General features: G+C 32.8%; 1 protein-coding gene across 1 annotated transcript in view; it reads right to left on the bottom strand.

Annotated features, from left to right (window-relative positions):
• The window catches only part of LOC118195073 (monocarboxylate transporter 2-like), a 42,299-nt gene that overhangs the window by 6,419 nt on the left and 19,956 nt on the right, over positions 1–15,924 (bottom strand). Inside the window, exon 3 of the mRNA XM_085807386.1 lies at positions 1,903–2,185. Coding sequence (XP_085663512.1) covers positions 1,903–2,185 — 283 coding nt within the window. The remainder of the gene's footprint in view (positions 1–1,902; positions 2,186–15,924) is intronic.

Raw genomic sequence — 15,924 nt, 5'->3', positions numbered from 1 at the left:
CTAATAAGGACATTTAAAGTTATTCGAATAATAAAACACGCGAAGACTGCTTTAAAAGATAGGTATTTGTTTGAGAAATTGATCCTTATTGAGTTAACACGCAAGAAAACCCCATATAATCAACCTGTTCACCAGGAAACCGAGCTTTAGGCAAATTTCCAAGGGCCAGCGGTCTTACTCATTGGGGAACAAGTGGGCCTTGCAATGTACTGCGCTCGGCATCGTTTGGAATAAACATAATTCAAAAACGTTATCACACCACATGTGACAGCTGCCTTAACTAGATGCCAAGATTGTAGTGCTAATACAGATCAATGAAATATGACATTTATATCGTGTTCATATAAATTTTACTTCCTTGCATATACGGCAACCGTTTATTACAAGTTAGTCCTTGTTAAACAAAAAGTACTTGTTATTTCTCTTTGTAACAGCGAAATGTATTCTTTGCCTCGGAACTTCTAAAGTTTAGGAAAAAATATTGCTTACCCGAAGAAAAAAGCTTAAATAAAGGGTACTGGAATGTGGTTAATACCAAAATGAAGGACTTAAATAGCAATAATTATATTGTAGAAAAGGCAGCTGACGGGTAAATTTGATAAAAATAAGAGAATTATATCAAATTTACGAAGTATTGATTTTCAGTGGTAAAATTGATTAGATATTAGGTTTTTTTTAGAGGAGAAGACGAAAATTCGACTATGCTTTCGAGTTTCGAACAATGGATCTTCCTAGATACCTGGAGATCCTGGTACATATAAAATGAGAACACGTACAGAGCAATGAGATAATTTCTGACAGAATTAATCATGTTTTTAATTATTATAACACGTACTAACACCTGCTGAAATTATTTGAAGCAAATACTGCTTTTTTCCCGAAATGCCGGTACGAAATAATACATCACTGACAAATGACAATTGGCAATTAAGACTTATGAAGTTTTGCTGCAACTCCAACAGTATTCGCTCTCAAGTGACCAACGCGGGATGCTTCTGCTAAATGTTATTAAACACCCCGCCTGCAGTTGCTCGTAATTAATTTGGCACTGATGAATCAAATATTCGAATTGGGATCAAAGATGAATATACCTTCATAATTCCATTAGAAAAAGCAGATATTTTTCTCGAAATATCAGCATCTGAAGCAAGAGAAACTTAATTTATTCAAACACATTTATGATATATCCGGATTGCTTAAATACATCTACATTTTCATACCTAGAAACAATTAATTTTCTGAATAGTAAGAGACATTATGTGATTTTTATACATTAGAGAATATCACGTAGAATTATGGATAATGTTTTGTATACTTTAACGCATTGTTCAGTTTCAGCTGGATGAACTCACAGTTTACTTCATGGCAATATCTGTAAACAGTTCTGCTTTTATACAAGTTCTCAGGTTGCACACTTTAGAAATTTCCAGTCTTAGTTTATTTTTTCTACGAACAATGTATACTGCATTATTTTAACTTGAAGGGTTGCTATAACCCTTTTGGAGATTAAATAGACAACAAATGTTAAAATAAAATTGAGTACTACATCACTGTTAATCAAAATGAAAACCTGAAACCGATTCTTTTACAGTGAAATTTAAAACCATAAAGAAGCTTTATAACATTCAAAAGCCTTAGCTCATTCAACAATTCTACGAGTACTTATTCTTTCTACTATGCGCAGAATACTTTTGTTAAAACTGAGGAGAATCTTTTTACTAAAATATTAAATATTTTACAAAGGGAATTCTCGAAAGACGTGTTGATCCCTGCAGATCAGATATCCTGAGCAGAATCAGATATCCTGAGCAGTTGTATATTTTTAACAGTAGATTATATTAATAATTTTTTAATCTAACGAAATCTTTAAAAAGTAACGTTAAAAGTAAATAGTAAAAGTACCATTAAAATGAATGGCGTGGTAATTCCGAAAGATGAGATTCCTGTTCCTAAAATTAATATTTGTACAGTTTTTGATTTCAGAACAGAAAAATCAAGAAAACGGCGCTTCTGTAATACAGGCGCTTTATCTTTGGCTTTTGATCTCTTTTGAAGACTTTTGATGTGTAAAATCGCTCTTCTCTGAGGATGGTACAATGAAGCTGGACGGTATAAAATTGCAAAGAATGAAGTTACGGATTGTACACCGGCTATTATCTGTAGTCCACGTCGCCACCCAAAAGACCTGTAATAAGAAAAAAAAATACCTCATATGTTAGTTGCCAAAATTGCTTTCTAAAAGTTGATGTACTGATTTTTCACAAAGTGCATACAAAACCATATTATTAGTAGCCCGATATCTGAGCATCATTCAAATGGGATTACTTATAGAAAGCCTGTAATGTGTGCATACTTTTAGGAATTTAGCTTGTCTGATAAAATCTTATTATGTAATCACTATTTTGTAAATTATGATGCCATTGTTACATTAAATATTCAAAGCACGCTTATTTTAGGAGATTTAATCTCACATACCTCACAAAGCATTTTCAACCTTGAATTCTGAGTTTTTCTCAAAATTTATGTATGAATCTTCTCATTTAAAAATATACAATAGTAAAACGTAATCAGTATAATCTTTCAAAGATTAAACTTCCATCATTTTTAATCATGCGCTTATTTTATGTTATTGTGTATTTATAACCAAAAAAATATTTTTAGCTCTTTTAATTATTCATTTATCATTTTGTATTTTCGTTGCGTAAATCGATAAGCATGGCTACAAATTTTATACCGAACTTAATGTTTTAGAACTAATCTAAAAAATAATAAATATGAACTTTTAATCACTAATGACGAACTTTCTGAAGAAACTTTCAAAATTAAAAAATTTTGTGAAATCTCCAAAATAGCTCTACAGCACATAATATTTATATATAGTTAGATTTGGCATATTTTCAATTTCCTATTTACACTGATTTAGAAGTTATTTTTTCCATATCGTTTGCATTTAGATAAGCAAAAGCATTTGCAAATTTATGCGTATAAAATTATTTCTATTAATTTCAATGTTTTACCGAAAACGGCTTGGTCTCCCCAACGGCGGGCGTTAAACAAGTTGAGCAGTAATGGTTCGGTGCGGGGCTCGAATCCCGGCGAACGGGTTGCCTGCATGGGCATTTCTGTGGTTTTCATCAAGCGTAACGTGTATACGGGCCAGTTTTTCCTATAAAACACTCTACGACGGCATGCCCCTCTTAAGCAGGTAGCCCTCGCGTGCTTTGCAAAATCAAATGAACCAAACAAATCAAACCAAACCGAAAACGTTTTCTTAGTTTTTCAGTAAAACTGTAAATTTTGTTTGGACATTAAACTGATTCTCGGGGAAAACGCAGTTGATTCTGCATATTCAAAAAGAAAGCTTTTAATTTAAAATTAATTAATAAATTCCTACAGCTCAGACAAAAAGGAAAAAAAAAAGAAAATAAATAAAAAAAGAATGTTTGTAGTCATCAAAGGCAAACTTGCTCTCAAAATTCGGCGCGCCTTAGCAATTCTTTCCTTTTGATAGCCTTGGGTCAGGAAAAAAAAAAAAAAAAAGATGCGTACAAAGTTTGGCCTTGCGTAACATTGCTGCCTTTCTTTTGAAGCTAATTATAATAACTTTTTAAGCTTTATTTATATTATATTACGCGTGTCTGGCAGAAGTAGAACTGGCGAACGCAGTTCAAAATGGGGTTGCCGTTCAACTGTTCATAAATAACAACTGTTCATGAATAGTTGATAAAATAATAATTCACAAAAAATTAAACAGGAAAAGGTGCAATCGTATAAAATATGTTTAATACAAATATAAAATATTTTCAGCATAAAGCTGAACTTTACGGAGCATCACATGGAATGGAAAATTAAAAATTCTGAGGTTTTGCACAAGGATAAGCTGTTCTGTATCGAGCTGCTTTGGGGACTATTTATCAGTTTATTTTGGAAAATCATGAAACATCGCACGTTATCATCTCGAAACAGAGCGCTCGAAAGGATGCTGAAAATTAAATACCAAATATGTTATGGATCACTGATATAATTCTAGCAATTTATATTAATAGAAGTAGTTTACTTCGCAATAAAAAGTTTCACATTTTATATTTATAATATTTTTCAGTTTTGCAAGACGAAAATGAAATCTATAAATGATGAAAAATTTTCTTAAATTTGAAATTATATTTAAGTAGTTTAATATTTTATTTACATATTTTTCAGTAGGAGCTCTATCGTTCGAAACATCAATTATCTGAATATTTTCGAAAAATTTCGAGAAAAAAACTATTCTAAAGTTAGAATCAATGTTATCTTCAGCAAAGACAGTCCAACAATGGCCGAGCGGTAAAGTCAATGAACAGTGATTGTTCGATGTGTGTTGGAATCTTGACAAACAGGCTGGCTGCATGAGCATTTTCGCGCTTTTCCCCATGTTTAGCTTGGATACGAGTTAGTTTTCCTTAAAAAGTCACGAAGGCACCTCTGAAATGCTCCTGCATAATAATGGAAACCAAGCTCTAGCAAGGAAAGTGTCCCAACTTTAAATCTCAACCTGGTAGGGCAAAAGATTTGTTAATTCCATGCATTCGAAAGGAACGATATAGATTAAAATTAGGTGCGCTAAATCCTGAAAATTGCTTAAAATGAAGTTTATGTTTGTTAGAACCAAACAACATATATTTTAATATAAATAATAAAGACTTTAATATAAATAATAATGAATGTTTTAATAATAAAATATGACTTTAAAAGTTGCATTGTCATCCTAATGTAACAAAAATATTTTTTATTCAATATTCACAATTTGTTTATTTTTATTCAACATTATTTCATGCTGAATGTCGATGTTTGCCGGTGTAAGTGAGAAATAATGATACTTAACAAATATTTCGGACATAAAGCGAATACGTAAATGCTGATATTCACTGGAGAATATCAACAATTGCCAGATATCGATCTTTAGCATAACATTTACAAATAATATAATAATTTTAACTAAAACTGAATTAGATGGCATTCTTACCCCCAGCAACCTGTAATGAAATTGATTTTAACGCTGTTGTTTACGAAAATCTTTTTCTCTTTCCTTTCCTTTGCGTGTTGAATTACCATTCTGAACACCAACAACAACATATATATATATAAATATGTGGTCTCAAGATTCGCGTTTTCGCTATACTTTCTTACTCAGTAGCTCAATTATTTGAAATCTATTGCATTTAATATAATTAACTTCTACAATTTTTGGTAAAGCCCCAAAGAATTCTCTTACCATTACAAAAATATTCTCCTGTCAGAAACAGCCATAGCATCATGGTTTCCAAGGGCACGACTTCTATCAAAAGAAAAAGAGAATATTCGGTTTCTCCACAAGTTTTAAATTTCAGGTTGTTTTTTCGCGTATTAATGAGATTCATTATTTAGTTTGTAGAGACATTGTGTTATTTCGAACCAGGAGATGTGAAAAATGAGCAATGCCCTCGCCGGAACTCAAACCTCGGACCTCTCGAATACGCGCCGAGTGTACTGACCATTAAACAACGAAAGCATGCTAAGAAGGCGGAAGAAATATCTTATATACTCTCACTTTTAAAGAGCGACTGGGGATTAGGGGACCTAATCGCCAAATCCTGGTGTGGATAATCATCATCCACCACCTGTTTTAGTTCGGGCGCCACTGTAGAGTCATTAGGTTATTTTGAAAGCAGGAAACATGAAAAATGACCAGTGCCCTCGCCGGGACTCGAACCTCGGACCTATCAAATACGCCCCGAGAGTGCTGATCGTTACACCAGGAAATCATGCTAAGAAGGCGGGGGGAAATACTTTATAAGTTCTTAAAGATTCTACTCCAATTCTAATTATTCTTAGGGATTTAAAACATCTCTTGTCAATTTGATTTGCATATATTGTCCAAAACTAAAAGAGTATGAAAAATTTCGCTTTAAGAAAGAGAAATCCTGTATTCGTAAAGAAAGAAAATAAATTTTCATTAGCTGATCATAATTGGCCCCTTAATCCGAAAGTCTGACTTTAGTTCTGCTACAATTATCCACAAAAATTTTATCTTGTGAATAAGATTTATTTTAAATCTAAGGAAAGCCTCATATTACTCACCCTTAGTATGATAGAGTTCTGTTTAAACTCTACGTTATTCCAAGTTTACTTTTATGCCTATTTTACATAATTATAACTAGATCGAAAATTCTTAGCATTATCAAATACATACCATATTTACTTGCGTGTTTTCACCCTTAGCAGTTTAGCGCGAGGTTTTCAAAATTTTAAAAATATTTACATAATCTTCCTTCTTCAAGGCGTTCAAAAACGAGCGTTCTTAAATTTTAAAATGGATTCATCCATTATTCGTAGCTGTTTCCGTCTTAGTAACTGATTTTATAGCAGATTTGCTTGCACAAGGATAAGACAGACTGAACATTGGCGAAGACGATGACAACGGTAATGATAGCGATGACTTGTAAGCTTGTAACAAACGATGCAGAGTTCAAGTTCCAAATTCTAATTTTTTTGCCCCGATTAGCATGCGTAATGCATGCTTTGTTTGGGCTGTCTTTCTTTATATTGCTTCTATGAGCGCTTCAGGTATTCAATGCTTCAGAATCGGTCCACAGAACAGGCTAGCAGAGGGGAGGGGCATGATCAGTAGTCACTTGGATGCAGGAAGATATCGTGTTGGTTGAGAGGGTCTAAGGCGATGGAATTGTTCGATGGAATTCTGAAAAAATACATAATTTCTTGGCAAAAATACAGTAAGAAGTCAATAAAGTTTCTTAATAATAATAGTAGAACATTTCATCGAATCTATAAACTTGGTCTCATTACAGAAATTTCCGTAAGGTACTTAATATAAATCAGGAAATGAGCAGATGTGTAGTCATGTGATATGCACACCCATCAAGACGAACATGAGGTGCAATATTTGGCAGATATACAAAATGAAAGTATATAATCTGGATACAAAATATAATACAATGCAGCAGAAGAGGATCAATATGATACTGTAAAATCAAAGAAACTATGAATATATTTACAGCTGCTTGATGCACAGAGTTCAGCGAAGTTACTCTGTTCACAAAGTTCTGGGTCACGTTACGTTGACGTCCACTGTCGGTGCAGTACGAAAAGTAAAAGTATGATAAAATACAAATAAATGAGTAGTAATGCACTTCAACTTATAATATAAGAAAAACATAAAGAACGCATATTTGTAAAGGAAACTATATACATGTGCACAGTATCAGTTGATGCAGCATATTTGAGAATTACGAATAAGATCTGGGTCACGTGGGTGGTCATCCACTAAAGTTCTGACACAGCTGAATGCTGCTTGAGTCTATAGTAAACGTAATATGATGTAACAGCAGCGTCGAAGATATTAATAAGAGTAGCACGCTAGGTGGAGAAATTTTGATTTCCGTTTTCTTGTACACAGTGAGCAGCAAAGAGCCTGAGGTATCTGTCTTCAGTTAATATCTCATATTGAAAAAGTTTGAAATATCTTAGGGACTCACAGTTACATGCATCAATTAAGAAATTATTGTTAGTTTTAAGTAGGAAGGTTTTTTTTAATGGGATCTTGTTTTAGATCGCTATGCAGAATATAATTTCTAACAAAATAGTGAGCATTTGTTATGATGAGTAAGTATTTATTTTGAGCAATTTGCAGTCTTTGAATATCTGAATCAATTGCAGCAGCCCAGGCAGGCGAAGCATAAGACATTATTGAACGAATCGTGGTCAGATAAATTAGTTTCTTTTCTGCCAGATCTAGTTTCGAGAATTTCCCAAAGAGTGAAAGCAGACATTTCATAATCCTCAGGGCTTTATTTCGAAAGTGCGTGATGTGCGATGTCCATGCGAGCTTGTTATTTAGAATTATTCCTAAGTATTTTTAGCCTCACTAACAATTGTCACAGGTTCATTGAAGAGGATTAATTGCTTCTGGAGTGGAAAGTTTCTTTTTCTTCTACTAATAATTAATAACTGTGATTTTTGAGATTTTATGATGATTTTACACTGTTTGTCCCATTGTTCAATCGTAGGTACAATGCCTTGAAGTTTCGTTATGGCGGGGTTTACATTTGCAGACTTCACTGCCACGGCAATGTCGTCTGCATAGCGGGCCAACATGTAATTAATGATGTTCAACTTTAGGGAAATCAGCAAAGTAGAATAAGTACAGCACAGGACCTACACAGGAACCCTGTGGGACGCCAGCTGAGATAGTCTTAGTACCAGAGGTAGAATTACCAACGGAAACACATAAAGTGCGGTTGGTGAGAAATGAATAAATCAGAAGAGTCAGTTCTCTTAAGGTCAATCAATTTAGCAATAAGTCGATCATGCCAGACGCGATCGAAGGTTTTCGCTACGTCTAGCATGACGAGAGAAACATTTAATTTTAAATGCAAGGGGACAGCACTTGCGAATTCAGTGATGCGTAGCAGTTGTTTCATCGCGGACAGATTTAGTCGAAATCCAAACTTCTCCGGAGGAAGTAGATTTAAATAAGGTTTCATTCTGTTGGTAATAATTTTCTCGTAAAGTTTTCCAAGTCTTGTTTTACTTCCGGGTCGGAAACCATGCGGTTGCGTATGCTTCTTGCTTGGCTTGTGTAACATAATAATTTTAGTCTTTTTTCCCACAGTGTCGGGAAATAAGTTGTTGGTTAAACAGGCATTTATAAGGTTGGTAATTTCGCAGAATACATTTATGGGGGAGATTTGATGGTACGATTAGAAATTCCGTCAATTCCAGGCGCTTTTCTCTTATTGAGTTTACTAATGATGTTTTTCACTTCAGATGGCGTGGCTAGAGTGATGAGATTCTTGACTGACGGGGCGTTCAGCCTGTCGTTAACTTTAAGGAGGATACATATTTCAGAATTGGTATCCATATGCCAAATGTTGGACTGAAATTGATTTTCGAGGTGTGTAGCGAAAATGTTGGCTTTGTCATCCTTAGAAATTGTGATTTGATTGGCATGATAGGGAGGTCTATTACTTGCATAATTTGACTTTAGAGTTTTGATTAAGTTCCAGAAGGAGAATTAGTTATATCCAGATTTTGAATTTTATCATTCCATAGTTCCTCACGATACTCTTTTATAAGTCGTTTGATATCTTTACTAATGCGGTTGATATTACCCTTTAATGTTGGGTCCCACGTCAGACGGTACCGTACCACATACGGAGATAGTTTCCTTGTTTCATAAAGTGCCTGATATTGGAGTGAAGACGCTATATTTTATTTCTGTTATTAATAGTATCACTGGCATCCTTAGTAGCGTTTTGAAGGGCTGTTGTGAGTTTGTACACTGCATTATCAATACCTTGGATAGTATTTAGGTTATTAAAGTTTAAATCACAGTTTGTAATGAGGTTTTCGAATAAAATCCAGTTAGCGATAGTTTTCACAGTAGGCTGATTATTGTAAGCGATACCAAGGTTTGCAATCACAGGTAGATGGTCAAATGAAAGTTTATGCATGAAATTTAAAGCAACCGGTATAGTAACATTAGTAATAAGTATCTCCAGAATGTCCGAGTATTAGAATCTGACAGGGCGGTAGGTATATTCAGGTGGAGAATAAATAATGATAGGATGATTTGTTATGCAATTATGCAAAGTCACACCATTAGGATTGCTTCGCCGACAGTTCTAGGCAGAGTGCTTGGCGTTAAAATCTCTCGCTATTATAGTGGGCGCATCAGATGCAAATAGAGAATCTAAAAATTGCTCACCAAGTGTGTTATGCGGAGAGTTGTACAAAGTTCAGAAGTAAATATCCTTATAAGTTGGTAGTGACATACAAACTGTGACTTGTTCACAATTTTGATTTCGTATTTCACTGATTAAACACGAGAGGAAATTTTTCTTTACGAAGATTGCTACACCGCCTCGACGATGACTGTGTCGATCGCATCAATATGAGCGATAGTTGGGAATGCACAGCCGATGACAAGCTTGAGCGTGCCTTTCTGTAAAGAGACAATATCAATGTCATGTTCGCTTAAAAAATGTTGCAGTTCATGCAGCTTAGTAGGGAGCTCGCAGGCGTTCCAGACAGCTAATAGTATGGAATAGTATGAAAAATTTGATTATCCATTAATCGAAGCCATCTTGTTTTCATTCTGAGGTTTTTTATTATCTTCTGTTGGTTTTCTAATTAAGAGTGAGAGTCTAGACTCCTGAATCATGGAGACTATGAGTTTCAAATCTGCAAGGACCTGCTTGGCTTCCGAGAGAAATTCTGGAGCTAATCCACTATGAAAGATTTAAGTCTTGGGTAATAGTAGTGGACACCAAAAATAGCGGACTACGATTCAAGAAACAGGAAAGCAGAAATGAAGATATTTTATGGCATATTGAAATGTTAATATTACTATGTATTCTAATTGGAATGTAGGTTCCTTTTAAATAAATAATATTGTTATTATTTCCGGCATAAATGTCTCCCATTTGGTTTGGGCTTATTGTAAATACATCCCTCAGGAATTAAACTATTCACATAATTTTCTGCTCTCTGTTTTCATATCAAATTAGAAAAATAAAAAGAAAAGGAAAATACGCGAGCAAATATGACGTATATACAGTGTGAATGTATGTATAAGTTTAATAATTTAGAAATTGATGACGCTTAGGAGAACATGATTTACGAAATGCTGAAGCTTGGTGCATGGAAGACGTCAGCAGTTGGGCTCATTTAATACTTCTTTATTCATGAGAAGCGCATTCTAAACGTGCATTTTACAGCGTAATATGTACACTCATTCTTTACATTATTTTTGCCTTTTCTACACCTTATAATAATGAATTGCGATGGTGGAAAGAATAGCGCAGAAACGAAAGAGATAATGCAAAGTGGCCAAGATGAAAACTTGGTTCACAATGATTTAGTTTCGGTGTCCAAACCTGAAATCATTATTGGATGAAGCGTTGTGTCAAAATCATATGAGAAGCATTAATTTTGAAATGAAGCACTTTAGAGATATTTAGTATGAGAAATTATTATTTTTATGATGTAAAAAGGAAGTAACTAGAATAAAATGGAAATCCAAAGGTCTATTGTAAATTAAAGTTGGAATTTTGATTTAGATATTTTTCATCTTACATAATATAAGCTAAACAAAAGAAATCACCGGCTATGGCTTTTCTCCAAGTATGCACGTACAGCGTGATGTCAACATATATGACTAATGCTATGTAAGAAAAGACATAGGAATATGAACATTGTGTCTTTAATCTCTCTATTTCCAGTGAGAGATAGAGAGTTTGTGTGACTTATGACTAAATGGGGCTTGATAAACCAAGGCCATTAATTCCAGAATTCCATCAGAGAGATTTTTCAGCAGTTAATTTCACTACTGTCCTCGTAAGCAGTGCCATCATCAAATGGAAATATGAAAACACTAAATGCAGTTATCACTAATAAAACTAACTAAAACTAAGATTAACTAAATAAATATAGCCTAAGCTATCAAGATTCTAATCAAGTTGGCCCCTTAACTCTAATTGACTACGAAGCTTATCAAGGGCCTGAGTACGGCCGAGCGTAATAACAGCTTTGAGAGAGAGAGTAGCCAAAAGGCAGACGCGCGCAAATCAGAAACTCTGATTCTCTCTAACTCTGCAAGTAATTTCGCGGTTTAAATACCGCTTCTCCTCATTAAGTATTCAGAATGATTCCAAAACTACGTTCTGGCCGGAAGAAGTAAGTTGAAGTTAAGAATTTGACAGGAAAGGAACTTTAACTTAAAACTTAACTGTTAATAAAATTAACATAATCCTTATAATACTGAAAAAAGTATCGATTGCTCCTTTGGAAATTCGAATAGAAATTGGATATGATTGATACAGAACATGATAATTTAAGTTACATTGCAGGATGAATAGCAAAAAAGCATGATATCGAATACTTTCATCTTGGAGAATATACATATTAACTAAAAGAGGATCTAAATTGCGTTTCTTCGTATCTACAGCATCCATGTCATGGAGAATTAATTCACCCATATAAAGAGTGGAAAACGCAGGCTTATAAAATAGAAGATAAATTTTTAATTTTCAGTGGTTCCACTTTCAGAAAAGGGAAAAATATGGCTGATCTTTAGAATATGGTAACTGGTAGTTTGGCGACATTTTGGAGGCGATAAAGGTTACTACCTGGGACTTTGGTAATAATGGGAGCAGTACTCAGTTCCGATTACGCATTATTTTGTGTGAGGGAAATGAGAGATCATGGGATATGTCATGTGATATTAATGGACGAATTACAGTTCTTTAATCGGAAAAGGGTGGGGGGGAAATCGGGAAAAAATCTGGAAATTTTGTATTTGGCTTTATTCTGTGTTGTGTGAAACAATGTTCGTTAATTTTTGGATCCCATGGCCCTAATTCCCATGGCCCACTAATAATAAGTGAATTCGAAATGGGTATTTAGTGGGATTGAAAGGGGTAGTAATAAGTGTTTCTTTAAGGTTGTGTGAGATAGAAGTAAAGATGCTTTATTAAGTTATTTATTTTACCTGGTACCTTGCTGTGAACTATAAGTATGATTTTAAAGATCCTGAAACAGAAATAAGAAAAGTTTATCGGACACGTAATCAAGATTCTGAAGAAGATTAGGTAACTTAGTATTTTTAATTATTTGAGGTGTTAGTATTTTTATTATTTTTATGCATTGTTCTAAATGTAAGGTGGAAGTAAAGTAATTTGGTATTATTGGGAAAATTGTTATTAGCAATGATTTAGTTTAAAGTAATTAGGATTGTAAGCTAATTTTTATTAATTTAATGTATGTGCTTATTTTAAGTAGTGTTTTTGAATTTATTTATATTTTAATTAAATGATAGTTATTTTGTGAATTTTATGTTTGTAGGAATTTGGTATACGTTTTAGTTGAAGTAAACGTGCATGGAAATAATTTAAATATTTGACACTAAGTATTTGTAATGTTTGCGGTATGAATGCGTTGGTGACGTTTATAATATAATAGATAATTTAGAAGTAAAGGTTTTTGGATATTTTATTTATTTTATATGTGGAAATGTTCATATTTGGAAAGGGTATATACTTTTTCGTTATTAGGTAATTTCATATATGTTCTTTTTAACGGGTTTAAAGATTCAGAAAATAGTCATGCATTTTCGTGAATTTTTTTCATTTATGAGAAAAAAGCAGTGTACATGGATATAGTGAAGAGTGTGCGCAATGCCATTTTTGTGTAATTCTGGGATGTTTTTTTAAGTAAAAATAAGTCGACGTGTACATGGTTTATGTGTATGTGTTATTTTGAAAAACGCGTAAGGAGTATGGTATTGTGCACTTTTTCCCAATTTTGCTGTGAATATTTGTCATGAGTAAGCAGTTTTGTTAGATAAAATTTGTAGCATAAGTGTAATTCGGCTAGTAGATTGTTGGAAGAAGTGTTCAGTAGATAAAAAGAAAAGAAACATGTCTTTACTTCGTGAAGACAAAATGGCGGCTGGGAAAAAAAAATAGAGGGTTGCTGTAAGAGAGTTGGTCGCCAAAATTTCGCCAAAAAAATCGCCAAGTTACCATAATCTAAAGATCAACCAAAAATATTTTAAAGAAGTTCGTCGAAACTCAAAGGTCAGTTTTCCGATGAAACATTATTTACAATATTTTCCACTTTCATGTGCTTAAAGTATTTAGATAAAAAAATTAGCTAATAAAAATATTTGAAAGCTGAAAAAATAAGGCTAAATTCATTCGACGAAAACTCTGACATAACGCGGAGAAGAAAAAATAAATTGAAGAACGTAATTTATTAATATTGTAAAATAATTGCTTTAACTGAACTAAAATAGAACTACTTTTTGTTGTTTTAGGTGCGCAATTTTCTGAACCTAAGCATTTGTTCGAAATGCTAAAAAATTTTCTTCAGTAAATACTTAGCACCAGCAAAAATAGTATATCCAACATATCTATATCGAAAATTGTATCTTTTATTATACAAAACTGATTCAAATTATCTGTACATACTAAAATTTTAGACACAAATATCTGGCTACTTTCGGATTAAAAACTGTAGTATTAGCTGTTTTACACATTTTTATTTTTAAACATTTATAAGGTACTTTCTTCCCCCGTCCAGCGTTCCTCTATGGTGCAAAGGTAGCACACTCGACGTGTATCGGAAAGATCCAAGTTCGAATCCTTGTGAGGGCATTTTTAATGTGTTTTGGTTTAAAAAAAAAAAAAAAAAAAAACTAATGACACTACAGTGGCGACTTAATAATAGTTCATCACAACCAGAATTTGGCGATTAGGCCCGCTAATCCCCAATCGCCCTTTAAAAGGGGAACTATATAAGGTATTTTCCGCTCCTTTCCAGCATGCCTTCATCGTGTAATATAGCACACTCGGCGCGTATTCGAGAGGTACAGGTTCGAGTCCTAGAAAGGGCTATGTTTATTTTTCACGTCTTTAAAAAAAAAAAAAAAAAAAAAAAAAAAAAAAAACCTAAAGATTACACATTCATCTTAGAATATTTGTATAGATATAAATGTATATATCTTAATATAAAATATTTTATATATGTGTGTGTACTAAATTAAAAACCAAATGGTTGAAGGACATCAAATTAGCAAATATATAATAATTTTAGATATTGATTAGAAACATTATTTCAGTGTTATTGTAATTTAATAAACTGAATTAATATGCAATTCAACTAACTTAGAAGTGTGAAAGATAAATGTCAAATTGAGCTGAATAGTCCATTCAAAATGCATTAAAGTTTACTTGAACATATGTATGATATATATAAAATTATACAAATGAAACAAATTTTAAAACATTTTACAATAGCAACAAAATGTCAGAATCAAAATTAAATTATTGTTTATCTGCCAAAAGTGAATTAGTGTAGAATAATGTATAAGTAGCCTAGTGTAGAAACTGCCAAATAGTGTAGAAAATGGCACCTTTTTATTGCATTATTGTGTTCTACACTTTCTCTTGGTTTTATTTTCTTCCCTTGTTCTACACTATTATGAATATGTCCTATGATCGCGTCGGGGAAATCAATCATCACTGAATACGCATTTAAACTTCAAATTATCTTTAATTTTTTAAAAAATTTCTGTGTATAACAAAAGTAATTTATTGGTTTGTATTCAAGGATCGATAGTGACGAAACGCGGTTATCCCCAGATTTTGTGCATCTGCTAAAGGAAGATAATTTCCCCTTGAAAAATCAATTCTTCTTTGACATATAAACAATAGTTTAATTTTGATTTTGACATTTTGTTTCTATCGTAAATAGTTTTAAAATGTACTTCATTCGTATAAGTTTATATTTATCATACATATGTTCAGGTAAACTTTCATAGCATTTTTAATGGTTACTGTTCAGCTCTATCTGACACTTACTTTTCACACTTCTAAATTAGCTGAACTGCATATATATATGTGTGTGTGCGTGTGTTTCTGTGCATTTCATTTAATTATTAGTCCAAAAGGTTTATTAATATCGAAGCGAAATATTACGCTGTATCATTTTAATGCATTGTTACACTTTTCATTCGTCTGTTGCCATTCGGGAAAACGTAAGGTATTATTCTTTCATACTTAATTTGTCTGTTATTAATTAGAAAGTTAAACTATTTAAAAGTAATAGAAATTAAGAATATTATTATTATTATTTTAATCTGATTGATTTAAATAAAAATGAAATTAATTCATGATATATCTAATTAAAAACATTAGATATTTTTATAGAATTACATTAAATATTTTTTTCGCGTTTTAAATTTTCAGAAGATACATAATGTTGTCATATTAGTCTAATTAAGTGTTCATGTAATATCCTATAAAATGTTTCGCTGTTCCACCTGGGCCATCTCTGTGGATAATCTCTATTGATTACCATATTAAGCTTTAAAAGAGTTTTTTTGGG

Source organism: Stegodyphus dumicola, chromosome X1 (genome assembly GCF_044657685.1).
Source record: "Stegodyphus dumicola isolate Sdum_Otavi_A_Nest chromosome X1, ASM4465768v1".
Classification (NCBI taxonomy): Eukaryota; Metazoa; Arthropoda; class Arachnida; order Araneae; family Eresidae; genus Stegodyphus; species Stegodyphus dumicola.
This window is presented reverse-complemented; position numbering and strand designations above follow the sequence as displayed.